General features: G+C 45.3%; 1 protein-coding gene across 1 annotated transcript in view; it reads right to left on the minus strand.

Moving 5' to 3' along the window:
- The window catches only part of AKNAD1 (AKNA domain containing 1), a 211,139-nt gene that overhangs the window by 160,666 nt on the left and 24,294 nt on the right, over positions 1 to 26,179 (minus strand). Inside the window, exon 3 of the mRNA XM_073592935.1 lies at positions 25,456 to 25,592. Coding sequence (XP_073449036.1) covers positions 25,456 to 25,592 — 137 coding nt within the window. The remainder of the gene's footprint in view (positions 1 to 25,455; positions 25,593 to 26,179) is intronic.

The following is a 26,179-nucleotide window of genomic DNA, read 5'->3' on the forward strand; positions in this document are numbered from 1 at the left end:
CAAGAAGGGGCAATGCTCGTTGGGAGGGCAGGCAGTTAGGTTTTGATAAAAGGGAGGTTTATATTAAGTGGTTGGGAATACCCGGAATGTTGTGGAGTAGATTGTTTCCGGAGGTACAGAAATATGCCCTGAGGGAAGGACCACCTGATGTGTTACTTTTACATGTTGGAGGCAATGATCTAAGCATCAGGTCCATGGTAGACATCACGCGCGATATTAAAAGAGATTTAGGGCGATTGATGGAATTATTTCCCAAGACTATATTTATATGGTCGGATATGGTGGCTAGGACATCGTGGAGAATGGCTAGGTCAGTGGAAGGCGTAAATCGGGCCAGAAAAAAGATTAATAGGGAGGTGAGCAAATTTATGGTTCGCAATGGTTGTTTAGCGATTAGACATCCTGAACTAGAATTCGAAACATGGAGGTATCTGAGATCCGATGGTGTCCACCTTAATGATGTGGGGATAGATTTGTGGACGTTAGGACTGCAGGATGGAATACAGCGAGCCATGAGGGTGTGGAGGGGCATCCAAGAGTAAGGTATTACTCGTGGGATGCGGTGGCGGGCGTTGGTCTGTGAAAAGGAAGGAAGATGGAAAAAGTAAGTGGGGGATCTAACGGTGTTATAGATCCGGAGGTTTTTTGGTTCCCGGTTAACGGAGGTTAACCGGGAAGTGATAATGGGGCACTGCGGGAATTGTTAGTCTCTGAGCCAGCTTGTCGGCTTGAGGCATAGTTGAGATAGTTGATAAGTACCGCAGTGCTACGTGGGTGATGAACATCTGAATGGTTTTAAGCGATAGCGCAGACCAACGCTCTTCAGTTCAAAGTTTTGCAGGGAATAACAGATGTTTTTGTTGATTATTTTGATGACAGAGTTTTATAAGAAATTTATAATTATATATATTGTTTAAATAAAGTAGGCTGCTACGGCCTTTTATAACCCAAGGTTGGTGTGGTCTGGTTTATTGGGAGTAGATAGTAAGAGGGGGTTTTGTAATAAGAGAGTATAACATCTGTTATCCAACAGTCAAGGAAGCCCCGAAATGCAGCATGAAATGCATAAAATGGAGGGGGTGCATGACGGTGGTAATAGTGTGGGGAAGGGTTGTTTAAGATGGAGCCGAGGGGGAGGGACAGGAAGGGAGGGGTCATATATAAGAGGTTTAACCTGGGAGGGGTTAACAGAAAGCTGGAAGAAAGTTCCCGCCCACCCTACCCTTTTTTAGGATAGGATACAGTGGGTATGAGGGAGATTGTTTAATTGTTTTCAGCAGGTGATGAAAGAGGAATAGTCGTGGCAGTGGCGGGTGTTGGTCTGTGAAAAGGAAGGAAGATGGAAAAAGTAAGTGGGGGATCTAACGGTGTTATAGATCCGGAGGTTTTTTGGTTCCCGGTTAACGGAGGTTAACCGGGAAGTGATAATGGGGCACTGCGGGAATTGTTAGTCTTTGAGCCAGCTTGTCGGCTTGAGGCATAGTTGAGATAGTTGATAAGTACCGCAGTGCTACGTGGGTGATGAACATCTGAATGGTTTTAAGCGATAGCGCAGACCAACGCTCTTCAGTTCAAAGTTTTGCAGGGAATAACAGATGTTTTTGTTGATTATTTTGATGACAGAGTTTTATAAGAAATTTATAATTATATATATTGTTTAAATAAAGTAGGCTGCTACGGCCTTTTATAACCCAAGGTTGGTGTGGTCTGGTTTATTGGGAGTAGAAAGTAAGAGGGGGTTTTGTAATAAGAGAGTATAACATCTGTTATCCAACAGTCAAGTCAAACCAGGTCCAGGTCCAGGTCCTGTCAATTTTTCAGGCAGACCTGATTGGGCGGTCTATTCACCGCCTATTGACAGGTGAGTGTAAATAGACTTCGTGTAGGCGGATCGGAGGGCAGTCGGATGAAGTCTGTTTACTCCTGGCCACCCATTGAGAAACTGAGCAGACATGGATCTGTGATCCACCTGCTCTGCTCTGATCAGCAGGGGTTCAGCAGACAGATCCCATGCTGATCAAAACAGAGTCCGCCCCATGTGAAAGGGGCCTATGTGTTGGTGTGATATGCCATACAATCTAAAGGGCACTCCAATGCACCTTCCATCTCACCTACAATGCAGCACAGCGAATTCTCTGCAACAGACTGCCAAAAATGCTGCATGCATCTTTATCTATTCAAAGAAATGGGCTGCTATAACGCAAAGCATGTTAATGTGTAAAGCAACACGCATTAACACACTGCAGTGGACATGTCTGATGTACATGTCTGAAAGGGAAGGGTCACTTGCCTTTAATTCCAACAGTATTTTTATTGTTTTGGAAATATGAGGGCTCCACACTTAACCACTTGCTTACTGGGCACTTAAACCCCCCTCCTGCCCAGACCAATTTTCAGCTTTCAGCGCTGTCACACTTTGAATGACAATTACTCAGTCATGTAATACTGTACCCAAATTAATTTTTTGTCCTTTTTATCATACAAATAGAGCTTTCTTTTGGTGGTATTTGATCACCTCTGGGTTTTTTATTTTTTGCACTATAATGAAAAAAGACCGAAAATTTTGAAAAAAAAAACATTTTTCTTAGTTTACGTGATAGAATTTAGCAAATTATTAATTTTTCTTCAGAAATTTTGGCCACACTTTATACTGCTACATATCTTTGGTAAAAATAATAACCCAAATTAGTGGATATTATTTGGTCTGTGTGAAAGTTAGAGAGTCTACAAGCTGTGGTGCAAATCATAAAAAATTAATCACACCTGATGTACTGACGGCCTATCTCATTTCTTGTGACCCGAACAAGCCAGGAAAGTACAAATACCCCCCAAATGATCCCTTTTTTGAAAGTAGACATTCCAAGGTATTTAGTAAGATGCATGGTGAAGTTTTTGATGTTGTCATTTTTTTCCCACAAATCTTTGCAAAATGAAGATTTTTTTTTTCCACAAAGTTGTCATTGTAATAGGTTATTTCTCTCACATGGCATGTGTATACCACAAATGAAGCCCCAAAATACATTCTGCTACTCCTCCTGAGTATGGCGATACCAAATGTGTGAGACTTTTACACAGCCTGGCCACATACAGAGGCCCAATATTGAAATAGCACCATCAGGCGTTCTAGGAGCATAAATTACACATCTCATTTCTAAACCACCTATTACACTTTTGAAGGCCCTGGAGCACCAGGACAATGGAAACTCCCACAAAGTGACCCCATTTTGGAAAGCTAACACCCCAACGTATAATCTATGAGGCATAATGAGTCTTTTGAATGGTTCATTTTTTTCCAGAAGCTTTTGGAAAATGTGGAAAAAAAATGAAACCGCATTTTTTTTACGCAAAGTTGTCAATTTATAAGATATTTCCAACACATAGCATGTACATAGCAAAAATGACACCCCAAAATACATTCTGCTACTCCTCCTGAGTATGATGATACCACATGTGTGAGACTTTTACACAGCCTGGCTACATACAGAGGCCCAACATGCAAGGAACCATCGGGTGTTAAAATACATTATGCTGAGCAAAGAGTAAACAAAAGATTACCTGTGTTTGTAGTAGCGCAGTTGTACACAGGAGGATAGCACTGGTCCAGGCAGCAGGCAGGGACTTGGTCAGCAAAAGCGAACGCACTTTTCCAGGCATCAGGCAGGAATACTGTCCATAGCCAGTACAGGCAGAAGGCAGGGATATTGTCCATATACAGTCCAGGGTCAGTGCAGGCAGAGATTGTCAGCAGTGCCAATAGTAGATCCTGGTAGTAGGCAGGTCCATGTGGTGTGGTCAGTTCATGCGACAGGCAGAGGCATGATGGCATAGGTCCTACAGGCAGCATGCAGAAGTAGGGCCTCGTTCAGGACAGAATGGGGACAGGGGTAGAGGCTTCTCCCACTCAAATCTCTTTGAAGCCTCCAAGTCTCCAGACCCTAATCTAGGAATGAGAAAACAAATGAAATTGTTTTCTTCATCCAGAAAAACAATTCTGGAGCTCCTCACATATGTGAGACCCCTGTGTTCTGAATCCCACTAGCCCACTGGCAGGGTACAAGATCAGTCCAAGAGGCAGGCAAGAGGCATGGTCAAACAGTCCAGGGTCAGTTTCAGATCAGGCAGAAGTATGTACAGAATCGGTAGGCAGAAGAGTGGTCGAATAACAGTCCAGGGTCAGTTCCAGATCAGGCAGAGGTATAAACAGAATCGGTAGGGAGAAGCATGGTCGAATAACAAGCCAGGGTTAGTTACAGAGCAAGCAGAGGCATAAGGGGTGTGAAGGTAAATGGCAGGAAGTGAGGGTTATGTTTACCATACTTCACTAATAATTTAGTGAAGTATGGTAACGACGGGAACAGTCAACTATGCAGAGGCCTGGTTGGGAAGGACATTGGGGACAATGATAAGTGGTGTCTCTTCTCACTCCTCGTTTGGAGCACACCTGGCATTTTTTCTGACGTTTTTGGCCTGTTTGTCTGGGAGGGATTTTAACGGGAAATTGGCGTTCAGAGACTCTGCTAATCACATGTTTTCACATGTCATCACATGTCAAATGTTTTCTGGTGGGCCGTTCGGGTTTATAAGGGCAGTGGTGATTTCCTTCTGGTAGCCAAGGAAGGGTTTGGGTCTTTCAGTGGAGTTGCGATAGATTACATAGGTGTTGTATATGGCCAAATTAAACAAATAAATTGAAACTTTTTTATACCACTGGTATGTTCTTCTAGTGGAAAGGTAGGGTTCGAGCATCTGGTCGTTGAAGTCGACACCCCCATGAACATGTTGTATTTGTGGATACATGTTGGCTTTTGGATTGGGCCATTCCTCCTGGTGATCTCAACGAATGTATTGTTGTGGATCGAAGAAAGCATGTAGACATCCCTTCTGTCCCTTCACTTCACAGCCAGAATTTCCTCACTCCGTAAGCTCGCTACCTCCCCTCTTCTTAACTTCTTGTTGACGAGGCTTTGAGGAAAGCCCTTCTGGTTCGTTCTTACGGTGCCGCATGCTGGAGTGTTCTTTCCGTAAAGGTTTCGGAACAGGGGCAAACTAGAATAAAAAATTGTCCACATACAAATGGTAGCCTTTCTCCAGGAGTGGGTTTATGAGTTCCCAAACGACTTTCCCGCTTGATCCAATGTATTCTGGGCAATTAGGAGGATGTAGCTGGGTGTCCTTCCCTTCGTATACCATGAAGGCATAGGTACACCCTGTAGCTCGATCGCACAATTTGTACATCTTCACCCCATAGCGGGCTGTTTTGGTGGGAATAAATTGTTTTAAGCCCAGTCTGCCAGAAAATTTGATAAGGGACTCATCCACACATATGTGTTGGTCTGGGGTAAACTGGGGGAAGATTTCAGAAAAATAATTTATTCGCGTATGAATTTTATAAAGCTTGTCAAAATTTGGGTGATGAGGGCCCTTTTCGGGTGCAGGGCGCCTGAATTACAGCGGCGGGGGGTGTTTTTGAAGCACCTGATTAGAGCCATAGGTTCTAATAGGCGTCAAAAATGGTGACCTGCGAGCGTCATGCTGGGTGCTCGCAGGTCACTCAGCTGTGTTAGAAAAGCGAATGAATATTCGCTTTCCTAACACTAAACCGCCTCTCCGCCAATCAGGTGCTCGGGGTTTGTTACCTGTTACCTGATTGGCTGAAACGACAGGCGCCACTATTGGATGCCTATCAGGATGAGAGGACGGGAGATGAGGATGGCAGGAGACACACGAAGGACCCCGATTGTCGCCGTCACCCGCTGCCCCACCAAGACAGAGTAAGTGCTGGGCAGATGGCGAGAGTGAGGGGGTCACACTGGGGACATTCAAGGGCACACTGGCAGCATTTAATGGGCACACTGGCAGCATTTGATGGGCACACTGGCAGAATTTGATGGGCACACTGGCAGCATTTGATGGGCACACTGGCAGCATTTGATGGGCACGGTGGCATCGTTTGATGGCACAGTGGCAGCGTGTGCTGGGCACAGTGGCTGCGTTTGATGGGCACAGTGGCTGCATTTGATGGGCACATTGGCAGCGTTTGATGGCACAGTGGCAGCGTTTGGCACAGTGGCAGCGTTTAATGGGCACAGTGGCAGCGTTTAATGAGTACACTGGCAGCATATGATGGGCACCAGGGCCGGTGCAGCCACTAGGTGAATTAGGCGGCCGCCTACGGCGCACTGCCGCCTAGGGGCGCATCTGACCCTTGCCCCCCCCCCAAGCTCCCGGCAGAGCCGCTGATAGGGGACCCAGACAGCAAGGAGTTCAGTGCAGCAAGCGTGCGGGTGGTAGCCTTGCAGTGCGGCGTGCAGTTTCTCCCCTCTCCCTCCCATCGGCTTTCACACATGCTGGAGGGAGAGGGATGTCTGTGTAACAGGGCAGGCAGCCAATAGCGCTGCTCTTCTGAGTGGGAGGGCGTGACTGCTAAGTTGCTCCGCCTCCCACTACCTCCTTAGCCAATCAGATTGCCCAGCCCGCCACATTTGACTAGAAGATGCTAGTGGCCAGAGCAGGGCAGGATGGAGAGGATCCGACATACTTGAGTATGATGAAGGTATGAGATCAAACATGACACAATGCATTGCTGGCTGCAGAAATGGATCAGTGTGTTCTCCTTCTCCCGTCCTGTGTGTAGAATATGCAGTGATCACACTGATCGAGGGATTCCCCTCCGTCTTCTCACACTGCTTCTTATCTGTGTTTTTATTTACACTGAACATTTACACTGAACATTCTGCTTAAAAATTTTGTGAATCAGTACTGCTTGGACCTTGAAGAAGGGGACATACCCCGAAAGCTTCTGAAAAATTGTATGTTAGTGCAAATAAAAAAAGTATCACGGACAGTACTCAATTTTCTCTGTCACAATTGCACTAATACGGCTACAATCAAATCAAGTATGATGGAAGATACTGCATATAGCCGCATAAAGAAGCAGTTAACCAACCTGATCACAAAGGAAACACAGGTCAACAGCGACATCTTCTTTCTCTCAAGATGCAAAAAGAGAAATCTCATACCACAGGGTCTCCGGATTAAAAATCCTTGTGCAAATACACTGAACTCTCCTTATGCAGAAGGACTCTGTAGACGTACCAGCGAAGGGTTAAGGAACAACCTCATTCATAAACTCTATGGTAAAAGGGAAACAATCCGGAAACAAAAGCAGTTGGTGTTTGAAACCTCAACACCATTGGACCCCACAAGCATCAACCAAATTAAGAATGAAATCGAAACCTTACAAAGACAACTGCAAAAACTTGCCATGAACAGGAAGCAAAAAAAACTCCAAAAGCTACACCAAGAGCAGACCTTTTGGATACAACCTAAACAACACAAAACAAACACAACTTCTATAACTCCTGCTATCAGCAACTTGGAAGCCAATCCAGAATCCCAAGGTATCCCTTGTGTAAATGCTGACTTTACAGAAAATGTGGATATAACAGAGGAACTCGGAATCATAAATTTGTCAAATCATCAACTTACTACACCAGAAACAACAGTCCTCTCCAAAGGCCTCACATTCTGCCCAACCACCAAATTGGATAAATTACAGGTATGGTCAGATATGGAGGAATTCTTTAGGAGACTAAGGCTCAAAGAATATTTTGACAGTAAGGAAAGGAATCCTAGGACAATAGGAGATTACAAAAGGAAAAAGAACAGCAACTTCACACCTCCACAAGGACGCAACCCCAAACTGGATACCTATATTGACAGCTTCAGGCTGCGAGTTACATCCCTGATATCCACCCAGCAAAAGAAAATATTATACAACCTTTCACCACTGGAGCGAAGAGCTGTACATGATCTGCGCAATAATCAGGCCATAACCATCAAACCAGCAGATAAAGGGGGAGCAGTCGTTGTGATGGATACAGACAAATATATACAAGAGGGCCAGAGGCAGCTGGCAAATACTACTTACTACAAAAAACTGGATTATAATCCGACCCAGGATTTTACTCAGCAATTAAAAAGTCTCATTGCGACAATACCAAGCCACCTACATTCAGAACTCATCAATGCAAATTCCGGATAATCCAGAAATTGGAGACTTCTACATGCTGCCCAAGATCCACAAGCCAGGAAATCCAGGCAGACCCATTATAACAGGTATGAATACACTTACCGAACATATCTCAGGCCTTGTAGAAAACATGTTAAAACCTTTAGTCATGAACACTGCAAGTTTCCTGCAAGACACCACTGATTTTCTGAACAAGCTTAACAATATACAACAATTACCACCTAATACACTTCTAGTCACTATGGATGTAGAATCTCTCTACAGTAACATCCCTCACAAGGATGGGTTGGCGGCATGTCACAGATTCTTATCATCCTCACCAGACCACAAATACACTGCTGAGGATGTGACACGGCTCACTGAATTCATTCTTACACACAACTACTTCACTTTCAATAATGACATCTATCTCCAGTGTATGGGTACTGCTATGGGAAGCAAAATGGCACCCCAATATGCAAATTTATTCATGGCTGACCTGGAGGACAAATTTCTGAACAGCATACAACAAAAGCCATACAGATATTATCGCTATATTGATGATATATTCATGATATGGACTGATGGTGAAGAAAATCTAAACCAATTCTTCTCATTGATCAACACTTTTCACCCATCTATCAAACTAAAAATGGACTATTCGAACACACATGTCAACTTCCTGGACACTACAGTATACATCAGGAATGACAAGCCACACACGTCGATATACAGAAAACCGACTGACCGATGCAGCTATCTTCATAGTTCCAGTTTTCACCCCCAACACACCAAACGGGCCATCATACACAGCCAGGCCATCAGATACCACCGAATTTGTTCAGACCCAGAAGACAGAGATAAACATCTCAGAACACTGGCAGACTCCTTCCATAAGAAAGGTTACAAAGACAAAACCATCAACAACAGCATAAACACAGCCTTGAAAACCCGAAGAGAAAATCTCCTCCAATACACAGAGAAAAAAACAAATAACCGAGTACCTCTAGTCACCACATACAACCCAGCACTTGAAGGGATCAAAAAGATAATCAAAGATTTACAACCCATTATAACAGAGGATGAGACTCTGAAAGGAATATTCCAACAACCCCCATTATTGGCTTTCAGACAACCACCCAACCTCAGACACAAACTAATCAGCAGGAAACTTCACTCTGATTATGAAGTCACAAACAATGGTAGCAAACCCTGCAATAAAAAACGCTGCAAACTATGCAACCAGATAAATCTATCCAAAAGTGTTACACACACTAATGGGACCTTCAATATCATGGGATCTTACAGCTGTACCTCAAGTAATGTTGTGTACCTCATCCAATGCAAAAGGTGCAGCAAAGGATCTTATGTTGGTGAAACAGGACAGAAGTTGCAAGCGAGGATGAATTTGCACAGACATACCATCAAAGAACATAAAGAAGACAGTTTATGCACACCTGTGGGACATCATTTCTCACAATCGGACCACACTATAGAAGACCTCAATGTCTTAGTTCTTAAAGGGAATTTCAGAACTATCCAGGAAAGGAAAACGTTTGAACTAAGAATGATACTTCTTTTTGACACGAAGAATAATGGCCTGAATTTAGATATTGGTTTCCTTACACATTATGCTAAAGTTTTACAACCGCTCTGTGACTAGCATCCCCCCTTGCATCCCCCCCTTGCTCTCCCTCTGTCTTATCTCACTAACTCTGCTGCTATCTTTATTACCATTGATTTGTATGTGTTTGGTTTTCTCTTTTTTTTTTTTTTTTTTTTCTTCTTTAACATTCTGCTTAAAAATTTGTGAATCAGTACTGCTTGGACCTTGAAGAAGGGGACATACCCCGAAAGCTTCTGAAAAATTGTATGTTAGTGCAAATAAAAAAAGTATCACGGACAGTACTCAATTTTCTTTATTTACACTGAACACAGGACAGGAGAATGCTGATTAGACTTCTGCAAGACTTGCAACTTCAGCTCTTTCTATAGCTATATAGTCCATCTAGGTTTTGTTTGACCTTTTATTTGTTATCTTTGAAGGCATTATCTGGTCAGGCTGGGAGCTTCTCAGACCTGTTAACCATTTACTGTCCTCCTGTGCTTGAGAAATGACTTTTGTTTTTTTGGCACATTGTTATATCTTGTAAACTCCTGTTTACACAGTGCAGTGATCAATGTTTTTCCACACTGGTCACTGCTAGCCTAGGACACACTTGTACTATGTCTGCAGTCTCTGACCATCTCCTGTACTATGTCTGCAGTCTCTGACCATCTCCTGTACTACGTCTGCAGTCTCTGACCATCTCCTGTACTACGTCTGCAGTCTCTGATCATCTCCTGTACTTTGTCTGCAGTCTCTGATCATCTCCTGTACTACGTCTGCAGTCTCTGATCATCTCCTGTACTACGTCTGCAGTCTCTGATCATCTCCTGTACTATGTCTGCAGTCTCTGACCATCTCCTGTACCATCTCTGCAGTCTCTGATCATCTCCTGTACCATCTCTGCAGTCTCTGATCATCTCCTGTACTATGTCTGCAGTCTCTGATCATCTCCTGTACTATGTCTGCAGTCTCTGATCATCTCCTGTACTATGTCTGCAGTCTCTGATCATCTCCTGTACTATGTCTGCAGTCTCTGATCATCTCCTGTACTATGTCTGCAGTCTCTGATCATCTCCTGTACTATGTCTGCAGTCTCTGACCATCTCCTGTACCATGTCTGCCGTCTCTGACCCTCTCCTGTACTATGTCTGCAGTCTCTGACCATCTCCCGTACCACGTCCCCAGTCTCTGATCATCTCCTGTACCACGTCCCCAGTCTCTGATCATCTCCTGTAGTATTTCTGCAATAAAGGAGGGCTACAGGCATGGTAGGTGGTGAGGGAAGAGGGCTGTGGGTGCAGTGGGTGGTAAGGCAAGGGAGGCTGCAGGCACAGTAGATGATGAGGAAAGGGGTCCCAGGTGCAATGGGTGGTGATGGAAAGAATGCCTAGGCACAAGTGATGGTTAAGGCGGGCTGTAGAGAAAATTTTAATGTATCATACAGGGCAAGGGACTTCATGATCCAGAGCCCACCAAAATCCTCAGCACCAGGCCCATGATGCTCTTAATCCAGGCCAAACGGCCAGGGTCGCAAAGGTCACACTTGCAATCAGGCCCTGGTGTTCACAGTGAAATAATTAGAAAGTGCACTGTCATATTGTCACACAATACACACTGGGATCTGTGATCAAAGAGTGTGTTGTGCTATTATTTAATGACACTGCACAAAGCCATTCAGTGTGTTTTTTTTTTTTTGGGGGGGGGGGGGGAGCAAGTTGCTGGTCTTGCCTAGGGTGCAAAATAGTCTAGCACACTGGCTGCATTTGATGGGCACACTGGCAGCATTTGATGGGCACACTGGCAGCATTTGATGGGTACACTGGCAGCATTTGATGGGCACACTGGCAGCATTTCATGGCACAGTGGCAGCGTTTGATGGCACACTGGCAGCATTTGATGGGCACAGTGGCAACGTTTGGCACAGTGGCTGCATTTGATGGGCACAGTGGCAGCGTTTGATGGCACAGTGGCAGCGTTTGATGGCACAGTGGCAGCGTTTAATGGGCACACTGGCAGCATATGATGGGTACATTGGCAGCGTTTGATGGGCACGCTGGCAGCATTTGGGCACACTGGCAGCATTTGATGGGCACACTGGCAGCATTTTATGGCACAGTGGCAGCGTTTGTCAAACTGGCAGCATTTGATGGGCACAGTGGCAGCCTTTGGCACAGTGGCTGCGTTTGATGGGCACAGTGGCAGCATTTGATGGCACAGTGGCAGCATTTAAGGGGCACAGTAGCAGTGTTTGGCACAGTGGCAGCGTTTGATGGCACAGTGGCAGCGTTTGATGGCACAGTGGCAGCGTTTGATGGGTACAGTGGCAGCGTTTGATGGCATAGTGGCTGCATTTTTTTTGCGCCCCCCAAAAATTTTTGAGCACCAGCCGCCACTGGTGAGTAATAAACCCTTCCCTGGTTAAGAAGTGCATCCAGCCTGTGTGTAACTTCCTGAGCAGATACTGGCAGCATTGCTAGCAACACCCTGAGAGACCCTGTGTCGAAGGGACATAACAGAAGGCTTCAGGCTTCACAGCCGGTTTCCTACTGCGCATGAGTGAGTCATGCTGTGCTTTCTGAATGGTCCCGCCGTCTTCTGGAACACACACAGGTCCCAGAAGGCAGTGGGGGGGGGGGGGGGGCCATACAGGAGGGGATGGATATGTTGTAGATTGCCATGCTGCAAAATTACCCAGAAGTGGGAGCGAGTACTGGTCAAAACCAGGTACCCACTCCCCCCCCAAAAAGTGCCAAATGTGGCAGTGGAGGGGGGGAGAGTGCGAACAAGCGGAGCTTCACCTTTTGGATGGAGCTCCACTTTAACATCTTTATTACTTTAAGGTAGACTACAAAAGTGCAAACGTTTCTTGTGGAGAGACATACAGAGCTTTAATTTGGTAATTTCTAGGTTTTTACCAGGAAGAATAATGGAAAAAAGGAAAATTTATTATCAAATACTTACCGTAATTTTCCTTTCCTGATGGACTCCATGGCAGCCTACGTGTGGGGTTAACCCCGCCTCCTCTCCAATGCTATAGGACCCCCTACCCTATAAGAATGAGCTCACCTGTACAGACTGTGTTCCGTAACTAGCCTACTCATTGACCGATGGGTGGGAACTCCGTCTGCCATGGAGTCCATCAGGAAAGGAAAATTACGGTAAGTATTTGATAATAAATTTTCCTTTTTCCTGACAGACTCCATGGCAGCCTACGTGTGGGAAATAACTAGCCATTCCACACGGGTGGGTATGCTGAACAGCAATAATATAATTTGACCCGTCAACCGACAGGATTTATAAACCAAAGCTCACAGAAGAAAGCGAAGCAGGCTCAGTAAAGTAATCTGACATTAAGGTTTTAATAGGGGCCCTTGAGGTCGCTTGCAGATAACGCCTGAACACACGTACCGGGCTGCTGCCCATAAGGCCGCTATACCCTTGGTGGAACGTGCCGCCATCGCCTCCGGAGGAGTCAGGATCCTATCTCTATAAGGCTGATGAACAAACTGTACAGTTCTGGACGAGGCTTGATTCAGTTTGTTACTGCCGAAATGCAGGATGGACAGGTAGACAGAATGTCCAGAAGGAAGGAAGTAGCTTGCAGGTATACCTTCAGAATTTCGTCTATGACCAGAGTATAGGACGATTTCCTGGATCCTATGGAACCTTGAGGTAATTCTTGGATTTGAGCTGAGCATGGGAAAAAAGGACCATCTGGTCCGGGAAGAAGGACAGAAAAAAGATTCTTCGTAACCTAGGGACGTGACCTCCGAGACCCTCTAGCCAAGGTAATGGCTACTATGACATTGATTTTAGTTAAAAAGGCCTCCAATAGAAAGCGGGGAGGACCCCGTATTACTGAGTTCAGACAGTGAGCCAATGACAAGGGGAAGGTCTCAATTGGGAAATCTTGGTTTCCTTTTGAGGGCTAAGCTTTAGCTGCCCATGGGATGGTTGGTGGACTAAAGGGTAAACAGCCCACGAAGTTCTGGAGAAGGCCAACAAGGCTGAGACTTGGACCCTAAGAGAGCTGATGGATAGAGATAAATCTAGGCCGAAAAAGCTGAAGATATCCTGAGCTTTTGGATTTCTACATGACCTGCTCAGAGAATGAGAACTCAACCGACTTGTCCTGAATTCTCCCGTCGACCTAATTCATGCTCGTCCCAGTAGAGTTCATGAGAGTGGCAATCACCCTTGAAGCGCATCCGAGCCGGACAAGGGTGCAGAACTGTCCCTTGAGAAAGAAGGACCAGCCTGAGAGGGAGAGACACCGGATCCCGGAAGCTGAGCTGGCTCAGGAGGGGGAGTCAAGGGCGATTGGTCAGTAAGGGGCTACTGCCACCACTTTGACTGCTTCCTCATGAGATCTACGTAAGAACCTGAGAACTATTGGGATTGATAGAAAAGGCGTATGCCCTCTTGAAGCTAAAAACGATCTGTCAGGGCATCCACTCCAGAGGCCTAGCTGTAATGACCCCGGGTTGTAACACCTCACCAGCTTGAGGTTGCCTGTGAAGAAAAAGAAAAAGATCCACTTCGAGATTGACTCCTAGGAACAGAATCCGCTTGAATGTCTGCACACGAGAAGACCATTCATTAGTGTTTGCGTATAGAAATACGATCAGACGATCTAGATTCGAGGAATATAATTGAAAAGCCAGTCAGGCTGGGCCCAAGATATGATGGGCTTGATCTTCCGGCATAGTGTGGAGCTTCGAGTGCCCCTATGACTCTTCACATAGAAGATCGCCATTGTGTCATTCATTCTTTATAATACTGACTCTCCCTTCCGGAGATGGGAGAGGAACTGAAGGGCACACTAGGCTGTCCGAAGATCCAGGACATTCTAGCCCGGGTTGAGGAGACGCGTACCCAACTTGCCTTAAGCCAGATCCTAACTGCAGATGGCTCCCCAACCGGAACCGCTGGCATCAGTCGTGACCTTGACCATGAGATGGGGCAATGAAGTGGCAATTGAGCAGATTTTGCGCTGAAGACACCAGAAGAGGCTGTTCCACGCCGTTGATATGTAAATAGGTTGACTGTTGCCCCTTGATCTCCCTCGCTGCAGAAAACCTGACTGGAGCGGGTATAACCTCTGCAGAGACCACTTGACCATAGGGGTCGTGAAGACCGTCGAGGCAGTAGTTCTCTTTTTTTTTTTTTTTTTTTTAGGAGCCACCTGAAGCTGGTCAGGGTGGAGATAACCAGTTCCCTGAGAACCAGCAACTGGTCTTTGTGTTAGGATAGCAAGGCGAGGACACCGAAATAGTGATAAAGACGTACCCCTCTCGTTTAAATGAGGGCCACTATGGCCGGAGAAATTTTAAGAAGACACGTGTGAGGTCATCAGCCCGATAAGGAAGAAGAAGAACTGTAGATGGTCTCGCCCAATTTGGAACCAGAGGTAACATCTTTTAAGTCAATTGGGATTAGCCAATGTCCTGGCCGTATAGAAGGTCGACAGAGCCTTCCAACGTATCTACAAATTTTATATACTTGTATAGGTAAGATAGATCTAATACTAGACACCAAAACTGTTACTTTGTGTTTGAGAAGAGAGGAAAGTATACCCCTGGAATTCTACGTCCCTCGGGGCGTGTACAGTAACACCTGCTCCTGCTCTTCCAACTGAGTTAGCAGAGTGGAATAAATCTGGGGAAAGGGGTATTAGTGAAGGACCATGTGTGGATCGATAAAACCATCTTGACAGTCCAGTAACCAGTGATGGAGGCCACCCAGACATGCCGGAAGAGGAGCAGACGAGCCTCCCCGCCCAGGCACCCGTGGGCGGGTGTAACCCAAACGTTTCGGCTGGTTCCCGACCAACAGACGCCCTACTCTTAGCGGGTTTTACGGAAGGATGCTTGCACTCTGCTCCAGTTCTTTATGAAGACCCAGCCGGGACTTAAAACACAAGCTTCTCACGAGCGTTCAACACCTCCCGTACTGGGGATTCTTCTGACCGAGCAGACGCTTAATCTGGGGAAGACGTAACTATAAGGCCCGTTGAACCATGACCGAGGATCATTTAGTCCAGGCCAACAGGTGAAGCAGATTGTCGCCGGCTTCAGCTCCTTTACTGCTAATCTTCTGGAGAACTCTTCCGAAGCTCCCTGAGTACGAAGACTGCAATCTCTGTCCAGGCTTCCATAACCTTTGGACATAGCTGCTAGGTCAGGGTTACAAGCCATACTGGCAAACCTGTAAGCTTCCTTGAGATCTTGATCTGACTTCTCTCGAGCCTGTCCTGCAGGACACGGCATCTTCTAAGGTAGAGCAACCTGTAATGTCAGACGCAACAACGCTGCATTTATAAGGGGAGTGTATCCCCGACACTCCACTTCTTCTGACTTGAAGGGATACACTCTGGAGGTATAGTTTGATGTGGAAGTTTTCTCGTCCACTTAGATGCACTCCTCATCCTTTCATCCGTGAGGAGTAGAAAGAGAGAGAGAGAGAGAGCGCCCTTCCCCCAGGTGCTTAAAGAACTACTATGCTTAGGGGGGAGGAAGGGTCTACTCACTTAAGGGCTTCCTTAAATCGCTTTGACTCGTGAAGGAATCAGAGAGACATCAGAGCTTCCGACACATTCATCCCCCTCCAACTTGATGTCAGAAGAATCCGGAGAAGCAGCGTAGGACTGGGAAGGACCTGAAACCCTCGGGCTATACCAGTCAAGGAGCCGGGTGGAATGGACAACTGGCTCCATGTGAGGGATGTCTCCCATCTCCTAGGGATTGCTTCCTCACCTCTTTCACAAGAGCCTCCATAATCTTGTTTTCTGTTTCTTATCCCCAACCGCCCAGGCACAACAGGGGACACATACAGACTCGCCTTCCGAGACTCGTGTCCCACATCTCCAGCAGGCTCTGCCATCCGAGCGGCTGATAGGGCGGTGGGTACGGTGACTGGAGGAGGAATGGCACCATCTCCTCTAGATGAAGGAGGAATGGCAACATCTCCTCTAGATGGAGGAGGAATGGCAACATCTCCTCTGGATGGAGGAGGAATGGCAACATCTCCTCTGGATGGAGGAGGAATGGCAACCTCTCCTCTGGATGGAGGAGGAATGGCAACATCTCCTCTAGATGGAGGAGGAATGGCAACATCTCCTCTAGATGGAGGAGGAATGGCAACATCTCCTCTGGATGGAGGAGGAATGGCAACATCTCCTCTGGATGGAGGAGGAATGGCAACATCTCCTGGATGGAGGAGGAATGGCAACATCTCCTCTGGATGCAGGAGGAATGGCAACCTCTCCTCTGGATGGAGGAGGAATGGCAACATCTCCTCTGGATGGAGGAGGAATGGCAACCTCTCCTCTGGATGGAGGAGGAATGGCAACATCTCCTCTGGATGGAGGAGGAATGGCAACATCCCCTCTGGATGGAGGAGGAATGGCAACATCTCCTCTGGATGGAGGAGGAATGGCAACATCTCCTCTGGATGGAGGAGGAATGGCAACATCTCCTCTGGATGGAGGAGGAATGGCAACGTCTCCTCTAGATGGAGGAGGAATGGCAACGTCTCCTCTAGTTGTAGGAGGAATGGCAACATATCCTCTAGTTGGAGGAGGAATGGTGACATCTCCTCTTGTAAATGTTGTGGCCTGGCAAGGTCTCTGTCATCTGATTTCAAAAAGAGCTGAAAAAGAATGGGGGGGGGACAAAACGCAATCTCAATCCTTTGAGACTTCAACCTCGGCCCCTCCCCTTGCCTGCACGCACCTTGTGCATAAGGGCTGGCTGTATGAAGGCAGTGACCTATCCATAACCGCTGGACAGAACGTCACCATGACACTGATGGTCTACAGATGACCCGGAAATGCTACACAAACCGAGCCAACCGGAAATATTATATAAGATATATATATATTTACATATACATGTTATTTATAAAATTTTTTTTTTTTTTTTTGCTCACAATCCAAACAGGAGTGTAGATACATGCTGTATAAAGTAAGAACGAGTACATAGAAGTATAATGTCCACTTTTATATCTTTATATATTTTCTTCAATATAGCATATATGTTTATAAATTTTTATTTATTTTATCATCAATTTTACCCTTAAGGGGAGAAAACTCAGTTAGACCAACACTGACCAGGCTGGGGGAAGTTGCCGCTTACTGTCTGCGGGAAATCCCGTCCTTGACAGGCGATGACAGACAATCAAGTCCCCCGCCTGAGTGACGTCACCGCTCCTCCACCACGCGCCTGCGCCGTGGGAGACAGCCATACGGTGCCTGTGCGGCCGCCGGAAGATTCGCCACTCCGCGTATGCGCGAGCCAAGCCTCGTTCTCACGAAGGCCCCGCGCACGCGCAGAACGACTGCGGCGGCCGCTACCCGGAAGCACCGCAGCGGCCTGGAACGCAGAAGCGTTCCGAATGCCATGAGGGGACACAGAGGTACCGGGGAGTACCGCGGAGAACCGGGAGACAAACAACATAATAGTATATACAAAGAAACGACTGCCATGGAAGAAGTAAAAAATTTGCAGACCTTGCCAGCCGATGATGCGTCCACCTTCAAGCATAATGAGGCATCCACCCTCCACGAGTGGGGTATTTTAGTGCCATGAAAGCTACTCGCCCGCTCATAGCTGGGCCCTGAGCCACACCGTACCATGGTATGCTAGATTCTGGAACAATCCGACCGGACGCCAACAGGAACAATTGTGATGTAGGTCCATGGAGGAGGACAAAAAAGGAACACAGTCTGTACAGGTGAGCTCATTCTTATAGGGTAGGGGGTCCTATAGCATTGGAGAGGAGGCGGGGTTAACCCCACACGTAGGCTGCCATGGAGTCTGTCAGGAAATTTTTATTTTTTAATATAGTTTTTTGCATACTTTGCACTTTCTCAAATATTTACCCCAAAATACAACTGACAAGTTCTTGTGCCTGAATGGATATCACATACGTGAGATTTAATGATAAGTTTTAAAGTGAAAATGAGCTCCCCCCCCCAGATATTATGGTGCATGCAGGACATTTTTTTGTTATCAAGTTGCTTACCTTGTCATCTTATTGTAAAGCTAATTTGAATATATATATATATATATATATATATATATATATATATATATATATATATAATGTTTATTTATATAAAAGCTAATTTTCTCAAATAACATTTTATTATTATCATTCGTATTTGCGGTACTTTATATAGAAGCGTAAGGACAAAACACAAGTGTAAGTTATCATATACATTTCTGATGCCAATCATCTACTCACAAATACCGAAACATTGCTAATTGCCAATGGTAGTTTAGTATCTAACTTTTATCGATTCTATTGGCATGTATGTAACGGTGATACTGTTGCAAAACTGTAACTTTATTATCTGTAACTATACAAGTCACAGGAGTATGCAGTATAGAAGAATAGAGGGGGGTAATAGAAAAAGAAAGGGATAGAGGGGGTATAGAAGTCATTCAAGTGATGGTGTTACCTGATCATGGTGGGTCCTCCCGGAGATGCCATAGCCCTCAGACCCTGTTATGTGCCTCCAATCTGTCTTGTATTCTGGCCGTCATTTTCTCCATTAGTTCTACATCCTTAATTCTGGAATAAAGATCCTCAGCAGAGGGTGGGGTAGTGCGTTTCCAGTGTAAGGCTACGAGGCAGCGCGCTTCTGTTAGTACATGACGTACTAGTTTCTTGTATGGGGTAGGGAGCTTAAGTGCCGATAAGCCTAACAGAATTTTGGGGACGCCTGGACCTGTGTTTCTAGGAGGTGAGCTAGTAACTGCTGGACCGTGGTCCAGTAAGGAGTTAGTATTGGGCAACTCCAATATATGTGTAGAAAGGTGCCCTTTGCTCCCTGGCATCGCCAGCATCTATTAACTAGTGGGGAAAATAGCGTAGAGCACCTCTGGGGTCATGTACCAGAGTAGGAGAATTTTATATAATTTTCTTTATATAATGTGCATATTGAGCTCTTTGCAGCTTGGGACCATATCGTCTGTCATTGTGTTATAGGGATTTCCTCATTGAGGATCCTCAATGGATTGTGTTATAGGGATTTCCTCATTGAGGATCCTCATTGAGGATCCTCTCCAATTTAGTCATATAAGAATATTTGCCTTGCCCTTCTAGGGAAAATGCATTAAGAATCTTATATATACCCGATATGAGTCCCTTCTGTGCATTACCTTCCAAAATTATAGTTTCAAATGGGGATGGGGGGGGGGGGATTGCAGGTTAGGAGCTATAGTGAGTGCATAATGTCGGATTTGTAAGTACCCATAGAATACCTGTCTGGGAAGTTCATATTTGTTCTGTAGGTCAGAAAACGACAATAGTTTTCGTGTCCTGGGGTCCACCAGGTTCCCAAAATGGAATAAGTTCCGGGATGTCCAAAGATGTGACATCTGGTAAGTGAGGCTATCTGGCACTTTAGGATTACAGATAAAAGAAGTCAGAAGTGATTTATCTGATAACAGTCCATGAGAGTGAGCCAGTGTACGCCACATCAGTCTCAGTTGGGACATGGGACCTAGCATACGATCAGGGGCTATGTCTGCATCCGCACTCCACAGTAGATTATTCGGGTGTATGGGAGCTAGCCATAGTTTTTCAATTTCTGTCCATTTATTATATGATTTGTGGGTAAACCACGAGGCAACTGCTCGCAGCTGAGCTGCTTGATAGTATTTGATAATGTTGGGGAACGCTAAGCCCCCCTCTCTATGGGATGCCATCAACACCGATTTCGGTACCCTGTGCCTTTTGTAATTCCAAACATAATGGAGTAGGTCAGACTGGAGTTTTTTCAGGTGTTTGTTTGGAACTGGTATGGGCAGTGTTTGAAAGAGATACAGAAGCTTCAGGAGGATGGTCATTTTAATTGAAGCGATTCGTCCTAATAGGGAGATATGGTGTTTTTTTTATTGGAGCAATGAGGATCTAATGGAGCGGAAGAGGGGGGGGGGAGTTTTCATGGTACAGAGTGTTGAATTTGGAGGTGATGTAGGTTCCCAAGTACTTCAGGGTGGTCGATTTCCAAGTGAAAGGAAAGTTGGATTTTAAGAGTGTGACCTCTGCTTCAGGGATATTAATTGGCAGTGCTTCTGACTTTGACGCGTTAATTTTATAACCTGAAAGAGCATGGAAGCGATCTAATTCTGTATGCAAAATTGGAAGGGTAATATGGGGCTGGGTCAATGTGAGTATAACGTCATCGGCAAAGAGGGAAATTTTAAACTCTCTACCCCGAACCGAAATCCCCCGAACATCCGGGTTGTTCCGGATAGATGCGGCCAGGGGTTCGACACAGAGCGCAAATAGCAGGGGTGAGAGTGGACACCCCTGTCTGGTACCATTTGCCACTGAAAAAGATGTAGAGAGTGCAAAGGGGGTCCTAACTTGAGAGGAGGGGTTGGAGTAGAGGTGTCTGCTTGTAAAAAGGGGCCCCGAAATCCCATATGTTGTAGTGTGGCGAACAGGAAAGGCCACCCCAAACGATCAAAAGCTTTCTCTGCATTCAAGCTTAGTAGCAAGGACGCCAGGTTTTCCCTGTTTGCCACTTCCACCAGATCTATAACTTTTCTGGTATTGTCGCCTGCTTGCCTTTGTGGACCAGTGAGGGAAGAATCAGATTGAGGCGACTGGAGAGTAGTTTGGTAAAAATTTTAAGGTCAGAATTCAGTAAGGCGATGGGTCTATAATTAGCGCAGGGTTCTTGTCCGGTTTAGGAATTAAAATGATAAAGGAATGCTGCATGTCTGGGGGTATGGGGGTGTCCTGAAGAAAAGCATTAAATAGTTTGCGCATATGTGGAAGCAGTATGGGAAGAAACGTCTTATAGTATTCATAAGGAAATACGTCCGAGCCCGGGGCCTTGTGAGATGGTAGGGATTTAATGGTCAATTCAATTTCCTCATCCGTGACCTGTGCATTCAACGACAACAGGTCAGATAAAAGCTAATTTTATTGATTTGTTTATCATTCACCTCTGCAGCAACAAATCAATTATACTGCAGTGATCTGTTGTTGAAGCCCCCGAACTGACAGCAAGTTCCGTGACATCACAGGTAAAGTAGCATTCCATTCCATGGTGCATTCCACTGTGCTTTTCGTAATAAGCTTGCTGAATTGATCGGTTTCTGGGCTTAGTGCTGGACAGCTGGCAGTTCCAGCATGGATTGCCACTGGGACCCAGAAGATGGTGGGACTTGTTGGGGGGGGGAACATTCAGTAATCATTCTCCACTTTATAAATGTACCCAGATACAGCTAAAATTAATTCATGTAGGTCATGCATCTTGCGCAGAAAACCAAAAGATTATAATATCACAGCAAGCCAAACAAACAAAAAAACTGTCTACATGTTACCAGTAATTCTTCCTTTGTGGATAATGACTTCGCAAAAATACAATCAGAAAAACGTTCAACCTGGAGAGAAATGAGGACTTTTAAACACTAACATTGACTGCAAATATCTGAAACGAAGCAAACACCTTACTTTTAGAATAAAACAAGTTGTAATCAAAGAATGTGTTTATTAAATTTTATGGTGCTTTGTAAACCTAGTCAAACAGCTTTGCATTCATGCACAAAACACACTCCATACCTCCTAATAATAGAACTACCTGAGAAGCTGATTAGGTGGAACCCAGGTGTGACCATTGAACAGCCCAACCTATAAATATTTAGTAGGATAATACTGGAAAAACTGGAACAACTCTCTCAATTTCAACTTCTGCAAGTTTGTTTATATGTGTTAGCACATGTATTTATATTCCTGCATGTTTTGATACAGGGGCAAATATTATAGCCAAGTCTTTAAACCCGTTCTCATAGAAATATGTAGGTGGGCACTTCTGATCTTCCCTGCTGAAAATGGTAGCTGCCTGCTGTCATGTTAATGTTTGGCCTTGGCACTTTTTTAAGATAACGACTTTTTTTGCAGATCAGGAGTTTACTGCTTTATGTTTGTTCCAGGTAAGTGACTTAAGTATTCTAAGCCAAAGACAGCTAGATAACTATGGCAGCCTATATATTCCTTTACATGTTTAAAGGAACTGTATATGTGTGTGTGTGTGTGTGTGTGTATATATATATATATCTCTGAGGTGCCCGAGAGAAGAATGTTTGTCAACAGGAGAGGGGCAAATCTAAGGAAGAATGTCTGTGATGGGGAGTGAGGTGGAATATGTAGCAGGAGGGAATTGAGGGGGCAGGAGAGGGATGGATGTCAGCGGGGGTTATGGTAGCTGGGGAGTGATGAATGTCAGCATTCCCCTGTATCCTATCTGTAGGTCCTGTTCTCTTTCGCAGGACATTCTCCACCATGCCATGAGGCAGCACTACCCCTGCTCTTCCTGGAGGCCACAGTCAGGTGATCTGCTGGCAGACCTTGTCCCTATGACATTTAGGACATATTCTGTCCTGACTTTGGATTACAATATCTCCAGGCACCTGCTGTCCCTACTCCTTCTTCTCCCCCCACCCCCCCATCGGGCTGCCACAGTGTCAGAACAGGGACAATAAGCTGTGCTGGCTCTTCTGCTGCCCACTGTTCCCAAGGCTCCCTGCCTTTAAGCTATTCTTCCTGCCATGGGAGCACACATAAATGCTGCAGGAGCATGCTAAGCCTGGGGGGGGGTAAAATAGATGGGACATCCCATGATCTGTCTGACTGTGCCTGCAGCCTTCACCTGAAAGCAAGAGCAGAGTTGCTGCACCGAGAGCAAGATGTAGCCTTAGAGGTAGAAGGGAAAATAGTAGTAGAGAGGTTAGGGGGTGAGCAGAAACCAGAAACAGTGTGTTTCCAGTTAGTGACTTTGCTTTTGGTGGCCAACGGCATTCCTCCAAATTATTTTTAAAACAACCAGATAATAAAAAATGCCATGCCCAAGAGCAGGCACCACAAGGCTCTATTACTACTATAAATATAAAATCTCAATTTACAGAGGTAAGTGCTACAACGCCCAAGCTAAGTCATACATACCCAACTATCTAATAATAGTATTATTATTTCTTTTTGAGGCACTATCTTTGGATAGTTAGATGATAGGTAGGTGCAGCTTAGCTGGGTTTCCAAGATCACAGATGTCTAGCGCATAGAGCATTGGCTGCCAGGCAATGGCAGACAACCTTTGGTGCCTGCTGTTAAGCAGAGGTTTGCATTTTAACTTTAAAAACCTTTTTAGGGCTAATGTGTTTTCTTTAAACATAGCAATAATTATGTAGCACCCTCCTAGATAGGTGCTAGGTTAGGTAAATTTTGTTCTGGGCTCACTGTAATAAGTGTAGCTGCATGTGATTATTCAGGTCTGTTCTGTGTTTTTCTGACTGCAGGGCTTACTGCTTCCCCATCTGTTTGGAAATGTTCCGGGAGATAGTGGGCTGAGAGAGTCTAATCAGCAGCTGAATATTTATGAGGCCCTGGCCAATCCCTTAGGACAGGTGCCCATATGGTGTCTAGGAGTGTGTATAAATACCATGAGACTTGAAGCAGAAGAGTCTTGTCCCTGAGGAGAAGATCACAGCCTGGGGGAGCTGTTTGCGCCTAGGCAAGCCTGCCATGTGTTCACAATTCATTGAGGTCTCAGCTAGGATAGCTGAGGGCCTATTCTACTGAAAGTCTGCTGAAGCTGACTGACTGACTGACTTTTTGTCTGGGATCTAGTCTGGTATCACTAGAAAAAGTGTCTGGAAGATATTAGAAGGATGCAACCAATTGTCCAAGTACGCTAGTGAGTAAAGGCTGGTGTGAGAGATGCTTAAGACTATGCGCTAATGCCATTCCTCTTGTGCTAGAGTCAGTTTTGTTCAAAGGGGACATTATGTCCGGTGTCCTGAAGAGCTCAGTCCATTAACTGCTTGTGCAAGAACTCTTCTCAGATGCCTAAGAGAGAGTTTAACATTCTTAAGTTACTACTACAAAGCTCAGTCTACCATTTACTTGGAAGGACTTTGCTCATATCTTTAGAGAGGAAAGTTTAGTGTCATCAAATTTCTACTAAGGGTTACTGGAATATCCCACAGTTACCCTGAACCTATCTTAGTTCAAGTTCTACAATAAAGCATCAGAAAAGCATACCCCTAGACTGTTCATTGAGCCAAAGAAGTGATTGTGTGCCTGGCTGCGGGGCCAAGACCTTAAAGAGGAAGTAAACTCTGCATTTTAAACTGCTTGTTTCATTCTATGTAACATGGTACAGTATTTACAGTCATTGCCCAGTTAAAGGATATAAAAATACTTGTTACTTTTTTTTTAAATCTTTTTTAATTATTGCTACTTCCGGGAATCGGCAGGGTTTATCTTAGGTATTGTTTAGTGAGTACCCTGCGCCCTTCCTTGGGTTCCCTTGTCAAAACCTCACGCATGTGCGATCGTATGCTTACAAGTCTATGGGTTGCCCTGGTTTACTGCTCGTGTGACATTCCTCACTGGCAAGTCTTGCGTGTCTTCTCAGCTATATCACAGAGAGCGGAATTCTGCTAATGCCACAGCATTATGTTAAAGTGGGAATGGCACACAGAGCGTGCCGTGACTTGAGAGCCGGTAAGCGCATACGCTAGTGATCTCATGAAACACTACAGGACAGAACACGAGAAGAAGAAAAAAGTAAGGAAAATCAGACAGGCAGCAATCGGTAGCTATAGTAATGATGATTAAAATTACCTGAAGTTAGGATAGAGAGTTTACAGCCACTTTTAATACTACGACTCCTATGAGGGGACTGCTAGAATTACTAATATAGTTTACAACAAATTTCAGACTTGACTGTAACACAAATAGTGTAAAGGACCCAAGTGCTCTGTATGTTCATTAGTTTTCATGGAACAACAGATAGAAAAAAAATTGGGATTACTTTATTTTTCAGCTGCTGGGCTTGTTCCAATAGCATTCTGGACATCCTCTCTCCTTCTGTTAGGAGCTGCAAATCTTCAGTGTTTTGTGATTGTCTATCAACTATGGATGCCGGTTTACATGTCTGAAGACCACCTTCTGCAAATAAAAAATACATAGGCTGAATTGTTTGATTTCTGTATATGTTCTTCTCTGACAAACACAATTTGAAGCACAAAAGACAACATTATAGTTAAGTTAAAGGAGAAGTCCAGCCTGAGCTTTTTAGGCTGGGCTTCTCCCAAGGGTCACAGGAGTGCAATTCGTTTTGCACTCCTGTGACCCGTTTTCAGTGGAGAGTGGTTTTAAGGCCGCTCTCCGCTGATGTCACTGCTATCAGTTGAGGCAGCGTGCCATCCCGACTTCCCAAGTCTGGATCCGCCAGCTGCCTTGACTGATGACAGTCTCAGTGTCTCAGCAAGCCGCTGAGACGGCCGCTCCCCGCCCCTCCACAGCTCAGCGCTCCAATGAACATGGAGAAACAAAGCATCGCCCTGCTCAGGGAGAAGTGAGAACCGAGCCATCGGCAATGTTCGGTGGCTCAGTTCTTAGTGCAGAGACGGCGGGGGACAGCTGCAGCATTGGTCTGATGCTGCATCCACCTAGGTAAGTATGATTAGCCAAAAAAAAACATACTTTTCTTTTAAGTTAAAGCAACATAGAAGCTTATTATTACAATCACAACC

The sequence above is a fragment of the Aquarana catesbeiana genome, linkage group LG07, assembly GCF_042186555.1.
Source record: "Aquarana catesbeiana isolate 2022-GZ linkage group LG07, ASM4218655v1, whole genome shotgun sequence".
NCBI classification, from domain to species: Eukaryota; Metazoa; Chordata; class Amphibia; order Anura; family Ranidae; genus Aquarana; species Aquarana catesbeiana.